The 27600-nt window shown below is 42.2% G+C and overlaps 1 protein-coding gene across 1 annotated transcript in view; it reads right to left on the bottom strand.

Annotated features, from left to right (window-relative positions):
- agbl4 (AGBL carboxypeptidase 4) overlaps window positions 1-27600 on the bottom strand; it is a 256733-nt gene that overhangs the window by 127644 nt on the left and 101489 nt on the right. The window contains exon 4 of the mRNA XM_084549003.1: window positions 27506-27600. Coding sequence (XP_084405129.1) covers window positions 27506-27600 — 95 coding nt within the window. The remainder of the gene's footprint in view (window positions 1-27505) is intronic.

Genomic DNA, 27600 nt, shown 5'->3' with positions numbered 1-27600 from the left:
CGTCGAAGAACAACTAACACAGTGATGAGATCATCCTCTCTGGAAGTTTACTCAGTGACACATTCTGAAATCACTTTTTATTAAATTCTGCATCGAGATGAGCTCACCCCTTGCAGTCCATCACGCTGACGACAATAACTCGCAGTTGTGGAAAACTAACCAGTAGCTTGAAGAATGCACTGATGGGAAACATATTAAAAAAAGAAAAGAAGAAAAAGGGATATGAATGATTGATGCTGCTGATTTTACAGTTTACTTGCCCAGTAAGTTTAAAATAATTTCCTCGTAATCCAAATGCTGTGTATTTTTGCCCTGAATTAGGTCAATTTAAATGTAATTTGGGAATGCTAAACATCAGCTGATAATATTTAAATATCTAAACGGAGGCGCTCATGAAATACTTTTTCGCAACAGAGGACGTTTGACTAGTTTACTGGAGAGGAACGTCATAAAAAAAGTAGTAGAAAACAAATCTGCGAAGGTCACAATATATTCAAAGCAAGGCTTGAAGATTTCACACGCGCAAAAAGCAAAAAAATGAAATCCAGTTGACTTTGATTTAGCTTCGCTCAGATATGGAAGGATTTGGAATTCCTAATGCATAAAAGAAAGATATTGAGAGAGTAAATATAGCCAACAGGCAGTCATTACTGTGGGGAGAAAAATATTAAATACATATATCAAGCACGTGTTTGTCACAAGGATCACACCTATTTTATTCAAACTGGTATCAATTGAATTTGTGTCAAACAGTGAAAAGCCTTTCTTTTTTACTGTATACTACTGTTAATATTGCTGGTTTTATTATCACTCCTGTTCAAATGATCAATGATATACCAGAGCTAAAATGATAATTATTAAAATCACTATGACAAGACTACAGCATGACTAGCTGATTTTTGGGGAGATGTCCCATGAGGCCACACTGTTACTCACAGCCTGATCAGCATGCGTGTTGTGTCTGTCACAACAACGGTAAAACTGTACAAAAAAACCAAAATCTTTATTTGCCCCCTCCTTCCATCCTTCCCTTGTGTCCCTCTCTCCCTCTCCTTCCTCCCTGACGGCCCTGCTGGCCGTGGCACAGAGATGCCAGGCTGTCTGCCCGCATTTCCCTTGGCACGGCGGTGGCAGCTGGGGGCCTGGCTGCCCTGTCTGCCTCCATACTCCGCGGTATATCACACATACACACACACACACACACACACACACACACTTCACATTCACAGCTTGCAGCCAGACTGGAGTCACCATGTGAGTGCCAGGGGTAGCAGCACCCACAGGAGGGAAGGGCTGGAGGGAAGGAAGGGGAAGAAGAAACAGGGTGAGGTGGAAGGAGGGGGTGTGTGTGGATGGGCTCTCAGACAGCCAGATGCTGCCAATTAACTTCTCCGGCCGCCACAGGGCTGTAGGGAGAGAGTCTGGCACCTGTACCATCCAACCCCTCCCGCCCAAACTTAAATATTTTCCCAGTGGCTGATGGTAGTAGCACCACTGTGGGTAGCTCGCGTGGGAGATGAGATGAGGGTTGCTTGTATTGCTACATCTGTTCTACTGTGAAGACTGAACTCTCCTGACCTTTGCCTAAATCTCCTCTTCTCTTCTCACCTTCTGCATTCTCAACAGGTTGTCAGAAGAACAAACATATATTCACAAACAGATTTTCAAGGTACTTGTTAGGTGGGTTGTTTGGATCTTGGAAAACTTTTCCACATTTCTTCTGTGGATTCAAGCTGTCTCATCTGTCTTCTAGCGTGATCCCAGACAGACTACATGATGCTAAGATCAGGGCTCTGTTGTAATCCTTGTTCCTCTTTCCACTCATTCTTTTTTATGACTGACTGAGAGTTTGGGGTTGTGGTCCTCTTGCAGAATGAGGCCGCAACCAATCAAACACGGCGTGAGTGATGGATAAGAATCCGAACAACCGACAACTTTTGCACCGCGCGAGCCAAGCCGACAAATACGCACATTTGTCCACATGTGTGCGCGCTGTCAGGCTGTGTTGGTGATTATAATAGACAGAAAGAATTACAGGTTATTACAGAAGAGAGCCTGTGGCTGCAGCAGCCAGAGCTGTACTGCCCCTAAACGCTTATGGCTCTCAAAGAGCCAGCCTATTTTTCCCGCCACAGCACACAGCTGCCTGCCGAATGTCAAAGATATAAATATATAAAAGGAGCATGGATCTACTCTATAATATAGTACTCGTTTTTTACAGTTTCATTTGAAAACAAAGTACTACCCTTTGGCAGAAAAAAAAACAAAAACACAAAAAAAAAAAACTAGGGCTGGCAATCACCTGTTGGGTTGGAGACTGTAATTTACATGGGACAAATTACTGTTTTCTGCCATCCTATGGGCTATATGCACATGAAAGCCTTAAAGGATAAATCAAATACCTTATATATAAATATGTGAATAATTTGTTTTGTATGACGAGTAAATCTGATATTTTTCATTGCTGTGTGGCAGAGACCTTCATTAGGGTCCCAAAACCATAACAAAAACATACCAGTGAGCTTCATAATTGTACTAGGAGACATGTTTCACCATTACTTTGAGGATTAACAAGCTCTTAAAAGGTACTTTTTAATATTTCTAATGCCAAGTCTAATACTTCAGGGATAATTGTCAGCACAATTAATTGTAGAACAGCAAATTTGCCAAACTTAATTTTCCAAAATGGAAACAAATGAGGGTCACGTTGCTTCCCAACGCCTAAATTATTGTAGCAATACCAACATTACATTATGTACCTCTTTACTGTACAATTTTACATCTGTTGTTTTTGTATGTTGATGTTCAATCTTATGTTCATTAAATTGAAAACACACAGAAATGAGTAACGTCCTGCAGCTTACTGGTCACACAAAGTAAGCTACTACCTTGTGTGTTGGAAACAAAAATGCTCTGTAACGTCCTGCCACAAACGGCTGATCACAGGAGAACAGGATATGGTGACCATTGAATGATGACCATATCAGCCAAACTCACGCGGCTCCAGTGTGTCGGAACAATTAAAAATTTTAAGTTCATACCATAAAATTCAATATCTGATACGGCTAACAAATGAGGATCCCTTGAGAGACAAAACTGGGTAAGAAAGAGTCCTCCTGCTCTTAGGAAGAGGATGTGTGTGAAGCCTTGCTTGAGATATTGGTCTTGGTGGAGACTGTTGGAGGTTTTGCAAGTTTGTGAAAGACGAGAACGGGTTAGTAAGTTAGTAGTAAGTAATCACAACAGAACACCAGTAGTCTAATTATTCACCGTATGCTGAGCCTCACAAATACACACACACATGTATAGGGCGCTGTCAATCAGGCGAGCCAATTCTCTCACTGTTCTGAGTGACAGATGACCTGTCACGGAGCTAAACAGGAGGATATTTTAGAACAGATAGAAAAGGGAGGAAAGGAGAGATGGGTAAGAGAAGAAAAAAAAGAGAAAGATATTGCTCCATTACACCAGAGAGGTAAATCCTTAGATGTGCTGGAGATCACAGAATGGCATTTACATTCACACACACACACACACATGTTCACACGGGCACATGTATGAACATGATTCACCCTGTCTCTGTCTGTGTTGCTGCACTTGCTCTCTCTCTCTCTCTCTGTGTTCCACACATAAACTGAAGTACTGACACACACACACACACAAGCACGCACTGATCATCAGAATCCAAGCATGAGAAAAGCTGAGAGGCTGGATCAATGTCAGGCTCTGGTGATTAGCTTTAATTGAGGAAAAAGAGCTATGGGAACAAAGAAACATTATGACCTTTTCCCTGTCTGCACACACTGCGCGCTAATAAGACACATTCACATAATAGCATACGGGCCAGAATCGTATAACTACATCAAAAGTACCTTCTCATAGGAACGGTATGCAAATGGATGGCACACACAGAGGGGAGAAAAAAAAAAAACAAACCCCGCAGATAATTGACTATGCTTGCCATGTTTTTGTGTGTGAATGGCAATTTTCACTCTCCTGTCGAGTGCATGCTGATTATTCTATCAGACAAAAAGAGGTCCATGTGCGATGAAAAGATTGGCAATGGTTCACATCCTAGTGCTCTGGAATGACGTGCCTCTCTTTCTGTCTCTCGGGCTCTCTTATTTCTCTCTGTTTCTACATCCTCTGTGTCTGTCTGTCTGTCTGTCTGTCTGTCTCTTCCACTCTCTCTGTGCGTGTCAGTTTCTGACTGAGTCAAACACCACTTGTCAGGAGAGTGCTGTTTGGACTGACATGAGATAAGAACCGACCAACTAGACAGTTATATGTTATTCCTCACTGTTGCTGGACTGGGGAATAGGACTGTGATGTACTGTGTTGCGTGAACCGGTGGCAATAATCACATCAAGGGCTGAATAAAAAGAAGTACTACAGACGACATACAGGTAGAAATTACTTTCCAAATATAACCTGTATGTAGCTCTGTACAACATTTCAAAGAAAGGACCGTTATGGTTTTGTTGTTCTCAACCCTCATCTACTTTCTTACAAAACTCCATATACTTAAAGAGTAACTATTCCCAGGGTAATAATCCTGCTTGTACTACTATAGAGCACTGCTATAATACTCAATGCTTTATGAGCTCTTTTTGTGTTCACATAATGTTGGAACAGCTAATTCTAGTGCTTGTTGTCGTTTTTTGTTTGTTTCACAGTGTAATTATTTGAAAGATTGACAGTTGGCAGCTTATTAACAGCAACAACAACCTTGCAAATATTGTTGTGTGTGAGTCTAAAGTCATCTGTGAAAACGCTTGCGTATTGATGAAAGGTAATTGCAGCCCTCTGGTAATGCAGATCATAGAAAGAATATGGGGCCCAAAAGATGCAATTATATATGTTATAGTGGCCTTCAGTGATTCCACCTCTCTGAGAGTATTTTGTGAATGCGAATTTGCTAATTTCATACTGGAAGAAGCCGTCAGGTGAGAGATAATTACAACAAACAATGAAGCTGTGTAACCACACTGAAACCACAGGAGGGCAATGGCAGCAAAGTGCTTAAATCATTAAGACAATTATTAAACACGTCTATGTCCCATTAAACCAATGTACTGTTGCAGCCACATACATACATTCACAAACAAAATGCAAGTAGTCCACATGGTAGGGATCAACCATTATGTGTTTTTCATACAAATAATGGATGTTGAGATTGATTTGCAGTAAAAAAACATTTTCGTTTTCAGCCATGCAAGCAGAAATGCTCCAGAAATGACAATATGGGGTTGTCCGTTGGGCCACCACTTTGGTCTAGGTTGAGGTATGTCAAAATCTATTTGGTGTATAGCTATAACATTTTGTACAGCCATTCATGATGCCCAGACAATAAAAATGTTCTTTGTTTTAGTGAAATCGAATCCTCTGTCTTTGCGTGGACAGTACTTCTAGTGCCACCATAGCTCCATCACTGCAGAAAGCCCGGAAGGAGTCTAGCTCCGAGACAGCATGCGGCCGATTTTCTGAGCATTTCTGAGTCTGTGATGAGACTACGACATTAGTTACAATGGTTAAATGTCTTATTGTTAATAAGTAGCATTATTACTAACAATGTCATATAAAACCTCTGTTCCATTATGATTGTTACGCGCTAACACTACACCAAAACATTACTGCATACACAAACACAGTGAATGTTAGCATTACCTGCATTAGGGTGGATTTAGAAGCCATTGATTTAACCTCCCCTAAAATCCTTTATCGTGTTTGCTTTTGAATAAATGCTGATTGTTGAAAATCACCCACCAGTTTTCTACTAGTGTACTCATATCCAAATATAACAAGTGATTCAGGCATTTTTTTAGTGGAGTAATATTAGCCCACATTAAAATGCAACTGGGTATTGTCATCATTGAAATAGATCATAATGAATGGGACGTTTATGGCAGCTTGAGGAACACTGGCTCTCGTTTAACCAGTTCACATCTCCCTCTGATTCCCGTTTCTCACGTCCCTCCCACAAATACTGTTAGTTTAGTGTTGAAAACAGCAGGACACTGAGCCTTACAAGAGCACTTTTAATGTGATCTGCAAGAGTTCACATGATAGAGGCATGTAAAACCAATACGCTTTATAAAACTGATGTGCCTGGTGTATGAACACTTTTTCTACTTCAAGACTCACTTTAATTTTAATCTATTCTGGTTGTGGGGTCTAAGCATAAGCCAACTGTGCACAGAGTAGTACAGTGGCAGGGCAGATACAGTGTAGACACTGACATAGCACTACAACTGCCATTCCGCTGTTTATGTGCTGCTTTCATTACATGGATGGTCTTGAGAAATAGTTGTGCAGTACCCTGTAAAGAAACAAAGGAGAAAGGAGAGGACGGAACAAAAGTAGTTGTTGACCGCCAACCTTCCATTTCCTCTCAAGGGCAAAAAAGTAAACGTCTTTCAAACAGCAAAACAGTACTGTGTCTTCTTTTGAAATGACCCAAAGGTCATAACCAATTATGATATGCCTAAGGTTAAAACTAACTAAAAATATCTAATGTTGATTCTGTACTATGTGCAACTAATACATTGTAATATTTAGACACTTGAGCCCTTCCCTTCTAAGTGAGCAAGTGTTACTTCCTCTAATTTAGATAAAGATGGTATACACATTATCTGTATTTTTTGAGGACATATAGGTATTTATGCATTCAGAGGGTTGCTGGGTGGCTGGAACCTATCCCAGCGATTATTGGGCGAGAGGCGGGGTACACCCTGGACAGATCACAAAGGTCTATCACAGGTCTATCACAGGTCTATCACAGAAAGATAAACCATTCACACTCACATGAACACCTATGACGCCAAAGCACCCAGAGAAAACACGTTCAGGGACAGGGAGAAGAGTGAGGGACTCCACACAGGAAGGCCTCAGCCGGCCAGTGGGTTCAAACCCAGAGGTTTGGTGCTGTGAGGTGTCACAAGGTGGTAGCTTAATTTTAAAAAAATAAACAAAACAAACCAGCAGCCAGAAGATGAATTGATACCATCTGAAGAAAGTTCCTGCTCTTATCAAACGTCCAGCTCTGACGTAGGGTTAATGTGTGCCCAGGCACACTCTCACACACTGATTTAAAACTAGAGTTTCTTATGTTTGTTCCCCGGTTTTCATTTCACTCACACACTTACATGCTGAAACTGAAACACACACGCGCACACACACACACACAAAGCGATTATCACCAAAGGTACGTATGCCTGCTTGTAGCTGTTCCCACAGGGAAACTCGCTGTAAGGCTTCTCCACTCTCATTTTTCATTGTCTGCTTATGATGCCCCATGTGTGCACACTGACTTTCATTTAACCCTTCGCAAAACACACACACGCAAACACACACTCACATGCATGCATGATGCCGACCCCTCCTTTCTCTCTCTCTCTTTCTTTCTCTCTATTTCTCTCTTAAACACACACATACACAGGCAGCCTCGGCCTGCACTCCTGCGTTTCGTCGTCATGGCTAAAGGGACGCGCTACAGTATAGAGTCGTAGTATGGGCGTGTGCCCCTCGTGCTGCAGCCACAGTGAGAGGACTTTTTACATCCACTGCTCTTTCCCTCATCAGACATGGCTCTGAGGTACAGGAGCACAAAAGTATTATCACATCCAGAGTTGGGGTCAAATACTGAAAGAATATACTGTATATGATAGTCATAAGAGAACATTTTTTTGTGTTTTATTTATTTTTATATTTTTCAAAAATGTCCCATGGTGAAGGAAAGGTTTCCCTTGTTAAGAGAAAGTGCAGGGTCACCTGCAGATGAGTGACCACTAAACTGGTAGGATTCAGTGTCTGGCTCAAGGACACTACAACAAAGTGAACAACTGAGAGTGGAAAGAAGACCTAAGCCTTACAGCTGAAGGTCTCCTTACCCTCTGGACAACACTGTAGTGTGCTGTAGTGCTGTGTATTTATTTATTTATTTGTATCAAGACTGCAAAGTGGAATATTTCGCTGCAAAAGACCCAATTTGAATTTAATACTCCAGCATTACTCTTTTTGGACTGAGACATGTAGGCTACGTTCAAACCCGAACATCTTCCTGTTCCAACGCTTCCATTTAAAAGGCAGAAATAAACGTGTCTACAGCCTGGTGTAAAAACAGTTTTTGTATTTATCTAGTTGATTTCCTCATTCATGACATAACTCAATAAAAAGGTAAACTCCACCTCCGTGACAATCTTAGGGTTCGCCGGGAGCTACGCAGACTCTAGCATGGCCACGACAGTAGTCAAGATAAGCTCCTTCTTTTCATGAATTTTTTGGGTGATGCCATGGAAGGTTCTACCATCTCAATATACAGTCCATGAAGAGACTGTGAAGTTGCCACTATTTCATCTCTAGACTCTGTTATGTTTATTCATTCTGCTTTTATTGTAGAAACACATCCCCACAATGTACTGCAGACCCATGAAAGACGATCTGCTCAAAAGCAGATGCAGGTGATTATAAACTAATGAACACTGCATCCCATTTCTGCTGATACATCTGCCTAAGTCCTACACACTAGTCTAGTAACATATGGTCTTCCTCCAGAATGAAAAAAATAAAAAAAATCTATGCCCAGAGAATATACTCAACAACAAATTAGTGCGATCTAAACATTTTGGATATGCAAGCAGCATGATTGGAGGTATACGGTTTTCCAACGGTTCATCACTACATTGGTCCGGGGAGGATGAACAAAGTCTAGAGTTGTAAGAGATATTCAAAGCTGTCTTTGCTAGTGTAGGAAATATCAACAAAGTAGCCAACCAGTACTGTTGGTTTTTGCTAAAAGCAACCTTTAATTGTGGCGTAATGTAGTGTGGTGTGTAATTGTCCATTTTTACAGCACTTACTTCTTGAGAGTGGTGTGAGGTGTCTTTAATAGGAAAGCATTGTCACAATTACTTTGTTCGCAAGCCTCACTTACAGCTAGATTAAGAAAATAAAGCATACGAGGCTGGGGTGTAGTTTCTCCTTTTAGAAGACCTACAGAGAAAATCCCATCCAGTCAGAACAGTTGTGTCCATTGTTAGATTTATTCAGTGATATGCTAAAAACTACTGAAATATTTTCCCCCAAAAGCCTTTCAATGACAAAGGAATAAATCAGACCACTAATTGCAGGGTTACAGACAGACTAATGATAGACTATTTATTTAATAATTCGTACCTTGATGTTGTACCTTGATGAAGTTACACTTCACATTGTTCAACCTTTGCGTTGAAATAATTACAAAGGAGGGGAAGGGTAAAAAGGTGATTTATAAAATCTCCAATTTATTTTTAACTTGTATATTTTTATTAGTAAAGCTAATTTATAAGTAGTTTCAAGAACACTTGAAGCACCAGGACCTCAACAAATAAAAAGTAAAGATAGAACTCTATGGCTGAGTTAATGTTTAGTTGTTTTATGGCTTGTGGTGCTCTCCAGCTACTCTGCTGCCCTTTCTCTGTCTCCATAAAGGGAGTGTACTGGTGTGTCTGTAGCGTGCATGCGTGTGTGTGTGTGTGTGTGCGTGTCTGCATGTGTGTACTGATTGATGCCTTCCAGGGCAGTAGCGTGATTGAAACACCTCCTCACCATAAAGCTGTCGTGTGCGTGATGGAGTCGCAGGGTCATTTTATGCATCACACCTGTCCCCCTTCCTCCCCACGCTGACACCCAATCAAATAGGAAAATGGGCATATTTGTTTTCGTGGCCTTGAGAAGCCTTGTGCAGTGGGCTGTATTTTTGTGTCTGGGTGTGTGCATGTTGTGTGGATTTTTGTGTGAGTAGGAGAGGGACAGAAAGACTGAAAGTTTGACAGAAATACAGAACAGGAGACAGATCGGGCTGATAGACCTGACAAATACAGACCAGAGATGGGGGACGCATTACCTGGAAAAGAAGAACTTTCCATTTCGGCGCCTCAATAACAATTTTACTCTACACAGCCAACGCAAACAACGGCTTGGAAAATAATAATCTATATTTACTAAAGGTACTTGTACATCGATTACATATTCCTAATTTATGCAACTTAATTCTCCTACATACATAGCATAACATTTCAAAATATTTACTTCATTGCACTTAGTTTACAGCTGTAGCTACAATGTGCTTTTCTGATTAAAACTCACTTTAAAACATTTTTATCAGTTTATCAGTCATTACATCAGTTTACAACTGAGAATTACAGACATAAGAATATATGGCTGCGAATGGAACTGGCACACTGACACATATAAACTTGAAACTGGGACCAAGAGCTGAATAAAAGGTCAACTACTAGACTATACACGAGGTTCCTTCTTCAGTCCTAACTTCTCTTTATACCACTACTTGGACGTATCTCGACCACTCTGCCTTTCAGAGGGCACACCATCTGTGATAGCTTATCATACTCTGGTTCTGCTTATAAATGATCTGACTCCTGAATGACACAAAAAGTAATTTCGCATCACCAGTAGCCTCAGGTACAGCTTCATTTTTCAGAGCTGTTGCCATCAAAGTCCTCCAATATCAAACAGATATCAACTCTCTACCTGTAGCCAGGTACTGTGCAATAATGTTAGTAGAAAAATAACAGATGTCCTCATCGCTACGCCCGTATTGTTTTCATTATAACAGTGAAACAACAGTGTCATTATGCGGACAGACTCGAAATAACAACCTGTTAGAAACTGATCACAAATAGTTACACTCTTACGAGCAATCCTACACTTTTGGATTTTTATTTTGTCATAATCCTATGATACTCCACTGTACTCCTGATTTACTGTACATTTAGGAAATCAGAGGTGGATTTAGGTATGGGCGGCGTGGGTAGCGGCCCGGGGCGGCATGTTGTCAGACACAGCAGGTTGATATCAGGTGGGGAGAGGGGGAGAACAGGGATCTATCAAATAGCGACTATGATGTATTTAAAATGACGCAACGAAACGCTGTCAAATAAACTGAATTCATTAAAGTGAATTCATTCTACTGTTTATATAGACCTATCATTTCACAGACAGCGTGTTCTGGTTTGTTTTAAATAATGATGTTAATACGAAAGCAGTGTAAACACCATCAAGGTGAATTGGTTTAGTTCTGACTCTTGACTGATGGGTAATGTAGTGTAGAAGTAGGGGTCAAAGCATCAGGTGACCAGTTTAGAAAAAAGAGAAAAGAAGAAGAGGAAAAACTTCCTAGAGATACAGGTCTATTGTTGTCATTTATTAGTGTAATGGTGATTATTTATGTATGTAATAATGAAACAGAATGGTAGTAGAAGTGTGTTAGCATGTTGCTATGTATGTTGCTCACTCGCTATACTCGTACATGGGGCGACAGTTTCTGTTGTCAGTCCAACTAGAAGCTAAAACTGGATATTCTTTCACACTGTTTTATTCCAAAGTCCACCTTATGCCAACACCTTATGTATAAATGTATATGATTTGAGACTTGTATATTTTATTTATAGTTATATTTCGTTTTAAAACAAAATTAGGCATTACTGAAGTTTGCCCAGGACGATAAACCGGCTAGAACCGCCTCTGCTAAAAATAACCAAGAAAGGCCCCTAAAATAATGACCCTGGCTGACTGCCGTAGTGTCTAAGGCTGGCAAGACAAACGACATCCATTCCTGCTCAGTGCCTTTAATCAGCCTGTGATAATTAACGCCACACTCCATTGGCCAAACAAATATCTTTGTCAAGGTGCTCGTTGCTGTACAAGTTCCTCTCCTGTTCTCGTAGACAAGATAACAAGCAGTCTTTAATTGCCTTAATTTTGTGTAGTTGTGGTATTATAGACTTCAGTCTGGGCTGTTGGGTAAAGGTGTGCTCCCCTCCCTTTACCCTCCTCCCCTACAAGTATATAAAATATTTCATCATGTTGGGCTGGTGGGCAATGGTAGTAGCATCAGACTTTAATAAAGTGAACGACCTTGTGGGATTGCAGAGGGGATAGATTAAGTTTGCCTTCCCTACTGCCAGAAGCCGCCACCTCTGTGGGGTTTCTTATCTGGAGCTTTACTTAATTACCTGCTTTAATTCTAACATTCTCCAAAATGACCCCTCACCACGATGAGACAAGCTGTTTTAATTAAACAAATGAATACGTAGCTTATCAGGCGGGATCAGAGCTCTCGTTTGTCACAGTAACAGTTAAGGATGCCGCTGATTATCGCGTTATCTGGGATTTGGCCTGGGTTTCGCCACACACAGAGGATGGAGGAGCAGATGCTATCTAGATACTGTATGTGGTACTGTACCGATAAAGCAGATACAAACAAGCCCATTTGCCATAGCAGACATGTCCGCTTAGTCACGCTGTAATCTGATGAGCTTCATAATGCAGCTATGCGTACCTTGTAATGGTGGTAAAAGGTCTATATCCCAAGGCAGGGAAGACTGGGAGAAGAGGAGTCTAAAGAAACAAACATGGGGAAAAAGTAAAAGCGCAACACCCCAGCTATTTCCAAAGTCACTGATACTGACCAGCTTGTTTATGGTAGTTACATAACAATATTTTAGAGTGTACAGAGGGTTCCTGTGCAGCACCGCCTGACCAAATTTAATGGGAGAAGTGTCAGAGAAGCCATTATGCCAGCAGGGGCAAGCACAGCCCTATTACATATGGCTGCTGGCTGCTAATGTGTATTAGCAGGAGACAGAGGAAGCAAGGTGAAGATAAGTGATTTTGCAGTAGCTGGCTAAGTAGGACAAAGGAGGGAGGGAGGGTGAGGCACATAAAGGAGATCAGAAGTGGAAACTACTAGGACCAAGAGCGAGAGCAGTTTTTTATTCCTTATTTGCTGTGTGGAGGTTCAAAGAATTGAAGGCTACAGTTTCAATTTCTCAGCAGCTCACTGTAAAACCTTACGGTGTAGGGTCTCTGCGCTACGCCCTGTAATGTCATTGACAAAGACATTAACTTCCACATCTTGTTGCAAGAAATGAAAACAGAACTTCTCAAGAATGCATCTCAAAAGACAAACCGGTAAAACAAGGCGACAGCCAGTATTTTCTGTTGGTTAATAATTCAGCGGAGATTGAAGGCTGCTCTTGGCAAGAAAGTGCAGGTTTGCTGTGTTTGTGCCTGTCAGAAGCAAAATTCCAAACATTGTATTTTTCAAGTAGAAGGGAGCAACTCGCCCCAGCCAAGGAATTCCAAATGCGCCGAAAAATACGGGGCAGCGTGCCTTACTGCCAAACACATTAGCTCTCGTTCTTTATTTAAGCCTTTGTCAAACTATCTGCGGTACTTCACTCTCGCAAGCCACTCTTTTCAAGGGCTCACTGGCCAAGTTTTGCCACTCGACACCAGTGGTGTTAGAGTGTGCTGGTATTAAAGGAGTGAGGAGTCTCCTCAGCTTGGTCTTTGACAGCCCCCTTGAACTCTGTGGGCCCAGTGATAAAGTGGCTTGATGAGTGGGCAATCTCTGTCTGCCAGCTGCTGGGCTGGCCAGGGGAGCTGGGAAGGTGCCAAAGTGAGTGAAGACCCACTTCACAGAAACAAAAACACACGCGCACACACATAGAGTGAAATGTGAATGTATACTGGCATGCTAACATTACTGTTTGTTGTTTGGCCCATAGCTACAAACACACATTCACCACACTAATATAGTGTGTATATATTCCCTCACTTGTTAACACACACATGCTTTCAGGTATTATATTGTGTTGTGGCATCATAGTTCAGATATAGATATTCATGGAGCTCATACATAGAAAATTGGATCAATTTTAACTGCGGTCTCCAGTAGGGACACCTGGGGATACAACACCAGGTCCTTAAGGAGAAAGGTGCCCTTTAGTGCTAATTCTCTCTGGAGTAGTGTGTGCGGCATGATGCATGAATGTATTTCAATATTTAAGTCTCAGGCTCGCATCAAAAAGCCATTTGAACCCTGACCTTCCCACTGAATGCATCAAAAAACATTTTCATTTATATATTCATTCATTTTTACAGTTGACTGAACAGAATGCATCACTGGCTCCCTATGCCTTTACTCTATAGACTCTCAGTCTGTGTTTCTTTCTCCATCTTTTCTTTACAGGTCTATGAGTCCGCGCACACACGTACCCACCATCTACAGTTTGGAGACCCCTTGTTAAGAGTCCTTGAAGGCGGCGTACTTAGAAAATATTTTCACTCAGGAAAAGGTAAGGTCTTAGCAGAATACAAACCGAAACTGCAAACTGAAACTCCTCAGAACTTACGCTGCAGAGTTTAGTTGATGGTGTTAATGGTGCATAGGCAACATTGTTTGTTGGTCGGCTGGACAAGACTAGAATTCATTCATTCATCTTCTGTAACCGCTTGTCCTCTGAGGGGTCACAGGTCGCAGCTGTCATCGAACGAGAGGTGGGGTACACCCTGGACAGGTCTCCAGTCTATCGCAGGGCTAACACAGAGAGACAGACAACCATTCACACTCACACTCACACCTACGGCCAATTTAGAACCACCAGTCAACCTAACATGCATGTCTTTGGATGGTGGGAGGAAGCCGGAGTACCTGGAGAGAACCCACGCAAACACAGGGAGAACATGCAAGCTCCACACAGAAAGGCCCCAGTTGGCCTGGATTCGAACCCGGAATCTTCTTGCTGTGAGGCATCAATGCTAACCACTACACCACTGTTCCGCCCAAGACTAGAATTCTCTGCAATTTTATACAGATACTCATGAATCTTAATATGAGTGTGATCACCCAGCTTTACTACCATACCATGGTTTTTTGGTACCATCATCAGGGTTCCAAAAATATACCTCATAAAGAGTGACATTGTCCCATCCTTAGCTTACTTTGTCTTAAGTGCTAATTAGGAAATATTAGGAGTAGGAAGGTGAGGAAGGTTAATACTTATTTATTTATTTAATGGGATTAATCACACAACTTTATCTGTTTTCAGTTTTTTCTTCCAGCTTCTAATACTCTTATCAACACTGGAGTGGACAAATATGCTCGCTTTATGCTAATACATGTTATTATGTTATTATTATTGCAGCAGCCACAACAATGACTAGTATCGTCAAGATTATTCTCTGGCGCTCCCCGCTCTCATCTGTGTGCTCGATCTGCTGGTAACTCACTTCACATTCCACAGTAAATGCAAATAACTTTGTTCTTGTCAAAAGAACCATCTGGCAGAGCTTTGAAGCCGAACTTGCTGTTCAAAACACCCGTTTCTTTATCCATTTCTGCTTGCTTGTTTCTGTTTGCTTTCTTCCTCTTCATCGTTTGGATTTTTTGGCAGTTTTGACGCGACGGAGCATATTACTGCCCTCTGCAGGTTAAGATTATTTACAACGACCGCACTTTACACTCTGTTTGCTTTCCACAGCGTTTGGATCACTTTGATGATTTCTGAAACTTCAAGACAAGGTCATAAAATCTGAATTTTATTTATTTTGTTTGTAACAATGTGTTACAGACTAACTGAAGTTACATATAATAAATTATTATATTGTCACTGAAAATAACTGAAACTGCTCTTTGTGTTGTTGTAATGACCTGTAGGTGACTCTCCTGAGAGAAAACAGCAACACAAATCCCAGTACTTGCTCCATGCATATTCAGATATCATCAAGATGTGGATCTGATCTAAATTGGAGGTTTGTGTGTTGACATTCATGGTTTTCGAACAGATCAGAGCGCTTTCTGGTTGATTGCAGCAACATATTCAGGAAGTAGTATACGTATGAGTAGATTGGACGCCATTGTTCAGTAAATGACAAGATCTGTCTCCCTCTCCACCTCCTTAATTATCTTCCTCGATTATAATTACACGTGTAAAGGTCCACTGTCGCAGTGTACTGTCTGCTACTGTATCGGAAGTTAGTTGAAGTTAAACAAGCACGCGCTACAGTGGAGGCACGCCGTTAATGAAGGGTACTGTCTGCCGTTTCATACTCACAAGCATTCATTATGGGAGCAATGCAAGATTTGCATAAAGCACTCTGTGTCGTTCAGTTTGATTAGCAGTTCTACTGTATAAAATCTGCTGCAGTACTAATATAGACTGTGAAGCGACACGAGAAAATAACTGAGCGGAAGACTGAGCTGAAATAAAATCCTGTAAATTCTGCATCGTCGTTCTTTGGGTAAGAGTAATTGTTCCTCAAAATCCACAGCGTTACCACCCATAAACAGTTGACAGTTAGGACACACTGGAGGCTTTCATTAAGAATGGTGACGACTGAGAACAGTGACTGACCTGGGGGGTCCTTAAGCAGCCTTGTAATTCTCTCTTAATGAAGGCAATGAATAAATGATTTGAGGCGCTGTGTATGAAGAGTCTGATCCCTCATCAGCATGTCTCTACGGGGTTACTAGGAACCTCGAGGGAGTCTCCATCTCCACCTCTGTCCTTTAACCCTTACTTATTTTTTCCTGCAGATATTCCTCCTCCTCCTTTCTTCTTTCTCCACTTCCACGATCCTGCCGTCCCCTCCAACTCTGCCTCCTCTCTCCACATCCCTCTTCCCCCACGGCCTGTGATCTAATCTCCTCTAAAACATCTTTTCCTGGACTGTGGGAGCTGGCAGATAGTGAAGGCCACCGCCAGACTCTAACTGACTCATCCCGTCATAAACAACTGGTGGGTGTCGGCATGCTGGCGGCCCTCCAGTTTCAGACACGCTCATTTTGACAGGTCATTTTTTCATGATGCTGATTGTTATTTTCACTGTTATTGTTTTTCTTCCCCGTGACTTCAGATGGGGGGGAAAAGTGCAACTCTCTGAGATCAGGCAATTTTACTCTCTGGGCCAGAAAACAAAGATGACAGTAATAAAAAGGAGAACCAATTGCTTTTTCATTTCATTTCCACTGGGAAATCAGGCTGACAGAGGAATAAAGGAGCTATAATAATAAAGTTTAAGAAAAAGGGCCTATAGCTTTCTGTTCCCTAAGCAAACCACAAGCAGTGGCCACAGTGGACGGTACAGTTGCTCAGGGTCATCCACATTATTGGAGGGAAGGATGGAAGATGTCAGGCTATAAAGGAATGCAGGGTGCCAAGAATCACAGTATGGGAAAAACCCTGAAGTTAAAGATAAAAGCCCTTCCCAAATTTCATCCAGAGGATAACCCACTGGAATTGTAGGCCAGGTACAACATTCAGGTGCGCTATTAGGGTCTAAAGCTGCACTCAAAAGCTGATGCTAGTTGTTAACATAATTCTACTTAACCAGAGTGTTTTTTTAACAGTACATCATTCTTTGCTGGGGCATCGTTATATTGCTCATTACAGTGGCACGTTGTGCAGCTATCTCCACATGAACATCCGAGTTAATGGGCCACAATAAAGACACCACTGTCTCCATTTTATGGCTCAGTTTTCTAACGGCCTACTTGGCTTTCTTGCCTGTTGCCTCAAAGGAGCCATCTAGGTCTCTTTAAGACCTCCAATATTCTCAGCACACTCTTTCCTCCTGGCTCATGTCTCCTTCCATTCATTCTTCCACTTTTCCTCATTCCAGTCCCCCTCCCTCCATTCCTGACAGCCACAGGCAGCCAAGGGCCTTTCGCTGTGCCTTTAGTTTCATTAGCGGGCCCCAGATGCTTAGCTGCTTACAAAATTATGAAGGGCCAAAGCCAACCGCCTCCAGATGGGACCCATCTATATTCAGATGAGCTGTTTCCTCACATTCAGAGCAATCCCACCCCGATGTCCTACAGTGTTGTCAACAAACTTGCTGACAAACACAAACACGAGCGTGTACAAACAGATGCACACATTCACAGAGGAAGCCATGTGCACATGTTCTGCGCACACCCAGTGCCACCCAGGCAAAAACACACACGCGCACACACACACACCACTTGGCTGGGTGGCATTGCTCTCTGTATAGGAAAACAATAGCTTTGCTGGTGTACTGCAGTTTGTGCTGTCAGCCTAAGCTTTTATCCTGCATTGTGAAATGGACAGAGATGAAGGGGGACTGTTTTTAGAAGGCCATTTTACAAATGGACTGAGAGACAACTTGAAGCATCATCACAAACAGCCAGTCACTCTAGCAAAACAAAGCCTACAGCTAGTTTGATGCTAAACGTCTAGATATTTGTAACATGGCTACAATGGTACAGTTGTTGGGTTTATCTTTTCTCAGATACTTGCTTTCCACTTACTAGCACGTTCTCTGTTCACCATCCTATGCCTAAAAGGATCAGACTGTAGCTATATTAAAACATAAAATGACAATAATACCAGCAAAGGTGCAATCAGTGCCAATACCTGTTTGTCGGTTGTCCTATGAGATAAATACAGCTCATATATACAGCATTACATGGACAACTAACTAGCCAAAGCTGTTAAAAGAGGGAGAATAAATAAATCATTATTCTATGAACTGGTCATCTTTCAACATTTCTTTTTCTCCCTACATGTCTTATACTTATAACTTTAACTCTTCTGGAGTAATTAAATCACCGTTGTGCACTTTGAGACAGTCCAATCGCTCCAACTTCACACTCCATTTCACCGCTTACTTCTCCGACACATATACACATTGGAGCCGCACAGAGAGGAGACCCATTTCAGTAAAAACCATGCAAGCAACACATCCAGAGAGGCGTCAAAAACTAATCACAGGGAAAGTGCAGATTTAAATCCGTGAACAATGGAGGGAGATGCTCATATGTCAGCTAGATAAGGCGTGGATTGCTAGAGAGCTGATGGAGGCTACATGTGTCTGGTTTGCTCATATTGACATGTATCTACACGTGCACCAAGAGCAGGAACGAGAACGTCATCGAGGAGAGGAAAATGCTATTAGGGGACAAGATTTTTTGTGGGCTGATACTGGCTGTGCTTATGAAACTTTCTCCACACCTAGAGAGAGCTTCCTGTCTTGGGCAGAATGCAGATACCAACAAGTCCTACACAGTGTCCTAATATGTCCCGTAAATACCCGACAGCATGGCTTTGTGGAATTGCTGAGATACCTGTAATCCTTTAGTTGGAGTCAGGCGGTCAATGTGCCGTCGTGCTGAGCACACTCAATAAGCAGCCTGTAGCCAGGCATCAACACCCAAAGCATCTCCATGTATTCTGCACAGTGTGCGTGCTTTGCCTCTATATATGCAACGTAAATCTAAGCCCACTGCACATGTATAATCTTACACTATAGGACAAGATGTTGTAGAATTTGTCCTATGTCACACAGGGCTTACTATGACAAAATATTTTGCAGTGTTCATGAGAACAGGCTTCCCGAACAAAGCGGGGTGAAGGTGAGGTCTTCCGCCCGCAATACCACAAGCAGCAGTAACTTACAGTAGAGTAATCAGGGGACTGTTGGCTGCAGAAAAACTGCAACGCCTCACCTAGTTCATTATAAGATGACACAACCAATTTGTACCTCTGCCTACTGCAATCTACCAAATCTCCCCTGACAAAAGCATTTAGATTAGAGCGCTTTCAGGGAGGGCGCCGCTGACATGCGTACCCAGCCTGTAAAAGGGGAAACGAAGTGCCTTTTTAATTCTCCTCCAGGCAAACATAAAACTGTCCAGGTAAGTCATTTTGTGGGTTGAATGGAGAGTCAGAAGCAAGTTGCCTCTCTGGCGTAATACCCTCAGTTCTCCTCCTGAAACAGTGCACTTGTGCCACTGTGCACACCCACAGACACACTAAATCTCACACACATTCTTATCCTCATCCAAAAGATTATTAATCTATTTGCTACATTTTGTCCCATTATTTCTCCCACATAATCCTCTTTCACTACCTCTGGCAGCATACTAATGAGTTTCTGTGAACAAGGAAGCTGTATGTGCTGTTGATTGTTCGGATTGGAGCTTCTCCCTCTCTATCGTCCTCTCTCCCTCTCTCTAGTTTGTCCAACTCAGAAGAATAAAGACTCCCAGAGAGAATAGAGGAGTGGAAATAGAGAGAGAGAGGTGCTATTTCGTCTAATAAAACAGATCTTTATGATCACTTTCCTTTCAGAAGTCTTGCGCTGGAGTATAGTGGAAAGGGAAGCAATTGCAGCTAGAATATTAAAAAGACTAAGGATTTTGGTTACGCTGGACTACAGGACTTTTAAAATCCTACACAATTTGGAAATCCGGTCGCATAACACACAGAAGAATAAACTTAACAGATATTCTTCCCAAATAATCCCAAACTGGCAAAAGCTACAGACTAAAACAGGTGGAGGGAGATGGGATGGTGGTAAGATTTGTCAGTTTTAATATGAAAGTATGCAAGCTAGCGTTAAAATATAAAACCATATATATTAAAATATTTAAACACAAAGCTCAAACTAAAGCTACTGGACTTTTCTTGTCTTCTGCAGTTCTAAATGACTGGTGGAGAGTAAAGTTGTCATTTTCTTTTCAATTCAATATATTTTAGTTCAATTTTATTTATATAGTGTCAATAACAATATAAATTGTCTCAAGATGCTTCACAGAACACAGAGCCTGAAACCCCCAGAGCAAGCACTAAGGTGACAGTGGCAAGGAAAAACTCCCTTTTAACAGGAAGAAACCTTGAGCAGAACCCAGCTCATATGGAAGGACCCATCTGCTTGAGGCCGGCCAGGTAGTAACAGAAACACAGAAGAGCATTCACGTACAATCTAATCATGAAACAAGCAAGAGCACAAGACATAGCGTGTTACATGATATGATATTTGAGAGTTTCGGGTGAACACGACCACAATATGTTCCTAAACCTGCGTGTATCTTAGCTTAGTTTTTTTGGAACGTCAAGCATGTTTGATTTTAATTGAGAAGGCCCAGATGATTCTGCGAGTGCCTTCTGGAGGTTTCAAAGTGGATCTGTAAACCCTCACATTACAAGATAATCCTGGCTGAACCTCAGTACCAAACAAAGGCCCTGACTGGACTTCTACTCTGTCGAGAAGGGTAAAGTCAGGCATTAATCGGCCTGAAACTTCTCTGGACTGAGCCCAGATTCAGGCTCAACAAACCGCTCTCACTGCTACTAGACGTCAGGCATTGTGTTCTTCTTCTTCCAAATATTCAGTCTGACTTTTAGATCAGTGCATGCCCTCTTAGCAGCCAAGACAGTGACGGAGAATTAGATATGTGCGTGTGTCTTTTACTTCTGTGCTCGGTTTTTATTAAAAGGTTCTGTCCGTCTCCCTTATCGCAGACAGTGTTGACAGGGAAGGAACATCATATATAAGTTTTCTTTAATCTAAGAATCTTATATGAAAACCCATGAACTGCCGAATGATTGCTACCGTTACCTCTCCAAAATGGGAAACAGCCCAGAACATAGCCTCCGTTTTAAATTAAACACACGTCGAGATAGAGGCCGCAGGCACAGTATAGGTGTAATAAAAAAATTACAGTAGAACATTGAGGCAAAGCTTTGAAAATGAGAAACATGGCTGTGAAAAGACAGTAAAGCTCCTCTGGCCCCCTGAGGAAGACAGTGGATGTGTTAAGCCATGGCTCATTGCTAAGTATGACCATAGGGAGACGAGCAAAGAGGGAAATAGGTGAGGCAGAACACTCAAGTACTAAACATCAACATGAATTGCTTTCTCTATAACTTATCAACCAGACAGGGAATTTATTCATTTTAATGTGCTGGGTTTTTATACAAAACGAGAAAATCAGACATCGTATCATACCATGGAGACATGTGTTGTGCTGATAATCTTTGTATTACATTCGGAAGACACTATATGGTTGGGGATTTGTCTAGTTGCACTTTGTCTACGGGGAGTCGTATGTAGGAAGCCAGGACATTCCTGTTTATATTTCCTCTGTGTATACTTACTTTATGCATGTGTGTCTATGTGACTCTGATCGAAGGATGCGGCGTGAGGCACGGACGAGGGCCACAAGTGCTTTCAAACAGCGAACTGGGGGTCGCTTGATGTTTTTATGAAGCGACTCTATTTGGAAATCAATCGTTAGTCTCGGTTCTATTGCTCAAATTACCCGAGCCGGTCCTCGTCCTGGTTGCCCTTAATTAACAAGCGTTCAATTCCCCTATTAATTAGCACAAGCTATTAGCTATTTTACATCACTCTTCATTTGTCGACAATTAAAAGGTCTATTATTAAAAGGCATGCCACGTGCTTAATTGTGCAAGCGGCTCAGCGGCGGGGGAGAGGAGGGAAGAGGAGAGTGCGGGCTCACTAAACGTATGGAGGAGTCAGCAAGGTCTGCTATAGATGTGACACAACCTTTACAGTCTGTCTGTCTTCAATTTGCTGCCTGACACTCTGTCCTCCAGAGAGGGACCATCTCCCTCAATACTGTCACACACTCCCCGTGCCCAGACCCAAATGGCCCAGCTCAGCACTGCAGCAGTCAGAGGATGGGAGGTGTGTATGTGTGTGTGTGTGTGTGGGGTACTATTTAAGAGGTTTCTTTATAAAGTTGACAAGTGCAATTTTCTTCATACTGCAGACCCTATGAGTACACAAGATAGGGCTATAAAATGTTTCTGTAATTTAATTTGCACCTTTTTCTACATTTCTAACAAGAATCATTACAATATAAAAAAAAACATACAAAGATGGCTGTGAGTAAAATGAGTTGTAGAGGACTTTGTTTTTACACTCAAATCCCCTTCATAATAAAACAAAACAAGACGGAAATTGAAGAGTCCCTTTTGCTGTGGTTGTAGCTTGCTTTTAGACAACAGCGACAAGCCCACAGAGAATTATCAGCCTACAGTTCCCCTTCGTGACTCTTCTTTTTCTAGTAGCTTTCAGCTCACTTCCACTCTGCAACACTGTACATTTGGTTTACATGTCTTTTAAGATGAAGCAGAAAGCCAAAGTTAGCGACCAGCTAGTGTTGAGCTTTTAGCAGTGGGGCCAAAAATAGGAAAATAGATCTAAGAGGATATTTGTAGAGACAAAGCTTCTGATTAAAGTTAATGTTTTAGACAACTGTTGGCTAACAGGTTTACCATGTCAACTCGTGTCACATGTTGACATGTATGCAGCAGCATGTTAACCTAGTTTCTGTGATATTCAAGTGGCTAAATAACCCAAACAGCAACGTCGGGGACTGAAAACTGAAGCTAACACAAAGTACTACAAATTACAGTTCCTCAAATGGCCACTTGAGGGTGGCTCCAAAAGCAAGTCAATTATAGTAGACCCCAATGGTAAAATGTCCCTGTTTATAATGTAAATAAACATGTCTACAGCTTGGTACAAAACCAGGTTTGGTCTTGCACAGAGGGTGAATAATTTACTTGTTTAAATTATATCAAGGCTTAAAGTTAGGCATAAACAGGGATATGCCATCAGGACAGGCAAACAATTGTTTTGATCTCCGCGAAGTAAAGCAGCAAGGGGGCCCCTGAAATGTCATTTTGAAATAACCCCTTTAAACCTGAGCTCCACTCACGCTTCACCTCTTTGCCCATTTTTCAAATAGCAGAGACTTAGGCGCTGCCAAGATGGCTTCAAAACTGCTCTACGGGAATCCTACGGGTGACATCACAGGGGGTTTGTTCATCTTTGTGTGAGGTCAGTGGTTTAACCATGGAGGCATAACGAATGTATGAGCAAAGGGGAGGTAGCAGAACAACAGGGCAGACAGAGACAACAAGTGAAGTAAGCAGAACTAAAACAAAACAAGATATGAAAAGGAACAGATGAAATACGTTTAAAAAAAAAAAAAAAAGAGGTGAGAAAGGAAACAGAAGAGGACAAACAGGCAGGAAGTAAGACTTCAGGAGATAACACTGTAAAGACAGTCAAAGGCGAGCAAGGAGAGAGACACAGAGCGGTGGAGGTATCCTTCTATTTCCCTCACCCCATCTCACCTCTCCGTACCCCTCACCCTCTGCCAGGACTTAACAGGTGGTAAGAGAAGCAAGCGGGACTGAGCGTTGCTGATTGACAGAACAATTACTGCTAACACGGACCCCGATGGAGAGGCAGACATCTCCAAATAGAATTTCACTTTGCTGTTGCATCACACGCTTACAGGAAGGATTTTGGTAGAAAAGCAAAATTGCCCTGACTGACTGACTGACTGACTGTACGTCTGTCTGTCTGTCTGTCGGACTAGGAGCTGAGCACAAGTGTTTGAAAAGCAGTCCTCTGTTTTATTTGTTGGAAGAAAACGAGTTTACCCTTGATCAAGGTTGGCTGCTTCTAACTTTAGAAGCAATGTTTGGCAACCCATTTCCCGCAACTCTGACTGTTCATCTGTTAGCTCAGTTAGAGGTGCAGCTATTTTTATCCACACACCCACTGACTGACGAAAAAATGGAAAGTTAATTAAAAGAGACACCGCGCATCCCAACATTTATACATCACAGATTTAATAAGCTAGAAATCTAGTCAAGACATGTACTTCAGAATGTGAAATTAAAGAGGCAGCGATGTCTCAGCTTTGTAGTTAAAAGCTTAAACATTTATAAAGCAAGAAAGTCAGGATTTACAGTCAAGTCACATTCATAAAGCATTCATGGTCCTCAGTTTTTGTCACATAGTTTTATTGGATGTATTTAGTAATTTATCCCTGATCACATGAAGTGGACAATCAATTATTTGAGCAAAAACATCAAATATTTTTCCGTCTGGTGCTCATAAATGTGAGAGTATCCATAGTAAACGGACTAAAACAAAACAAGACATCTGTAAATGTCACGTTGTGTTCTCAAACTTAAGAAGGATATGTTCTTACTGCCCTCGGAGCATTTTAAAACCATTCAAATCCGTTTATAGAACACTCTGCATATTAATTGCTAATGAAATTAACTGTTAGAAAAAAAATATCTGCTGCCGTCACACTGTGCCCTCCCCTCTTTCTCCAATCCACACAGGACTCTGCGTGAGGCATCTGTTGGTTGGTGCAGTCAGTCTCGTGCAACCGTCCTGGCCATTACCCGACCCCACGGCATTCTGGCCTCCAACAGCTGCATTACACCACGCTCTCTGACTTTCTAATTAGCTTATCTCGGAAAATGAGGATGCTGAGCAATTCTTTGCTCTAGCAGTCTAACAACTAGCAGACCGCAGGGAGTGTGGTTGGCACCTAGTGTCATCAAGGGGGCTGTTGTGTTCGGCAGACTAGTACAAGAAAATACGGTTTACTCGCTTTCCTCTGACTCATAAGCATTCACGGTCCTTATTCACTTTGAACTTTAAGTCAGTTCCCAGTTCCAAGAGCCAGCTAATACGTCTGGAAGTCACATTGAGTAATGAATATGATGCTAGTGTTTGCACAGAGAAACTGCCTTGCTTTTATTCAGCAGTTTCCCTACTAAACAAATTTAGTTTTGTGAGAGTGGTATTTTGCTATTCCACAGCACAAAAAACACAAGATATGAAGGACCACATGCTCCACACGATATAGTACAGAATACAATTAGTGGTCCACTTGGGTTTGATGAACTGCTTGGGAGCAGCCCACTGTAAGTAATAATCGTTTTTAATTAGTTTGCTCATCAAACATGTAACCTGTAGCTGTGCTTAATACGATATGTGAACCCAGGCCTCTGTTAGCTCTTGTGTCTCCTGGCTGGGGAAGTCATGGAGTGAGGGACAGAAGGAAAAGGGGGTGGTGTAAGATATAGAGGATAGATCCTTCCACCTGCAGCAATGAACGTCCTGCTGGACTGTAATCTGCCAGTTGTCTCTCCCTGAGACACCCGGCTTAGCTGAGGCCAGCCGAGCCCTGCAGCCTCTAGCACCAAACGATGCTGGGGCCCTAGGACATAAGGCACCTGCACGGGGAGATAAAGGCTTCAACTCCTGAGCTAATGCTGACGATTCTTTTGATAAATACAGACATGTGGTGGTGGGCGGTGGGGAGTTGGGGAGCAATCTTTTCCTGCCCACTCCCTCTCGTTCTCTCCTCCCTGTCTACCTGTCTCAGTAATCTCTTTCTTGTACTTTGTGTTTTTCCTCCCCTATCCTCTCGGCCTGTTCCTGCAGGTCTCTCTCTCTCTTTCCATCTCTCTCTCTCTCCTCGTACCTTCTTCATCCTGTCCTGCGTGAGTTTGGATCAGACAGGCGAAGCTCTCCACGCTCTGCCTTTTTATTTATTCCATATCTGTAGCTGTCAAAAAGAAGATTGCTACTTTAGGAGCTGTCTGTGCTTTGTTGTGCTCATGGAAAGTCAAATAGAGGAGGTTGTGTTAAAAGCATCTTGTGTCCCCACCACTTTGTGGGGACACAAACAATGTCAGCTGCTGTCTTGGAAGCCCCAGGTAGTTGGAAATGGCTCTACAAGTGCATGAGACACGATGTCCCTTAGACGGCACAGCGCTGAGAAGAGCGGTTGAAACAGAATTAGCCACAGCAACGTTACCTCCTTCCGTGTCTGTCACTTAAACACCTATTTAAGGGAGCTTATTGAAACATAGACATGGCCAAGGTTGCAAGATTAATGTATGAAGAAAAGCTTTGGAAGCTAAATGACCCAACAAGACTGCTGCACAGATTAATGCCACAAACATTCAAGATTATGTCAAATGAGAACCGTTCGGGAAGTGGCATTTTTCATAACCTGGGAAATTAATTACCTGGCAAAACTGTCAGTTAAATTTCCACTGCTTTAAAGTTGTGTCACATCTAGAGACAGGGACATAACTTTGCTTTTTACTGTAGCGCTGTCTGCACAGTAACTTATCTGACAGTATAACTACACTCACTTGAGAAATAACACCAATTTCAAAGCAAACAATAGCTAGCAACAGTGAAATACTTGGCAGGCAGGGACAATAATAGAGGCTCTGGCACTGTGAAAAAGCCATACCTTCACAAGCACGACAGAGATGTTGCAACTGCACCACATGGAACCAAAACAAAGCGAGCAAGGAGGGCTGAGGTAAGCTGCATCATGTTACACTGCGCTGTACCGAAGACAGCAGTTCATCTTTCCTGTCTGCAGAGTCGTGCCCGTTGTCCCTTTCTATTAGCCTACGACCGGCATGTTACGGTATGGTCGGCGCAGGCGTTAGGCTACCAGACGCTCTCAGCTCAGAATGGCAGATGCCTGGAGTTTCTGTGGATGCCCTCCATCACCTGATGACAGATGTCAGGGCTCCTCTTGGACGGCATCACTTCATCACGCTACCCTGTTCTTCGCCCCACTGGATACACCAGCCTGCTCAGCAGACGCCGTGCCCAGCCCCACTGCACCATCCACAATCCCTCCTGCCACACCTATTCATTCACACACACAGACACAGACACACACACACACACACATCTCTGCATACATCAGTCAAACGTTATTACATCAGACAGCCATCATACAGGCAACCAATGGATCACATGCTAATGCACCCAGACGCATCCACTCTGGAAATCTAAAGTATCCGTCTTCTGGGTGTGTGTATGTGTGTTAGAAAGTGTGGGTGTCGACTACTGGGCAGAGAAGAAAATCATCCCAAAGCTGTAGAAATTCTTCAGAAAGTATTCTGGTGACCACATTGTGGATTCAAATTTCACAGATTCAAAGGTATTCTTATACAGCTTATGGTGAAAAGCACAAAGTATTTACATTTAAATAATACTGTTTGTAGGATTGGTGCTAACATTGGTGCAGACTTACCATTTTGGTCTGCTGGTAGACTTGACCACAGGAGACATGCCATCTCTGTACAGGCTCTTGGTCTTGGAGAAGTTGACCACGTTGAAAATCACCCT

Source organism: Chelon labrosus, assembly GCF_963514085.1.
Source record: "Chelon labrosus genome assembly, chromosome: 7".
In the NCBI taxonomy this organism is placed as follows: Eukaryota; Metazoa; Chordata; class Actinopteri; order Mugiliformes; family Mugilidae; genus Chelon; species Chelon labrosus.
Note: the sequence above shows the minus strand (reverse complement) of the source record. Positions and strands in the feature narration are given on the sequence as shown.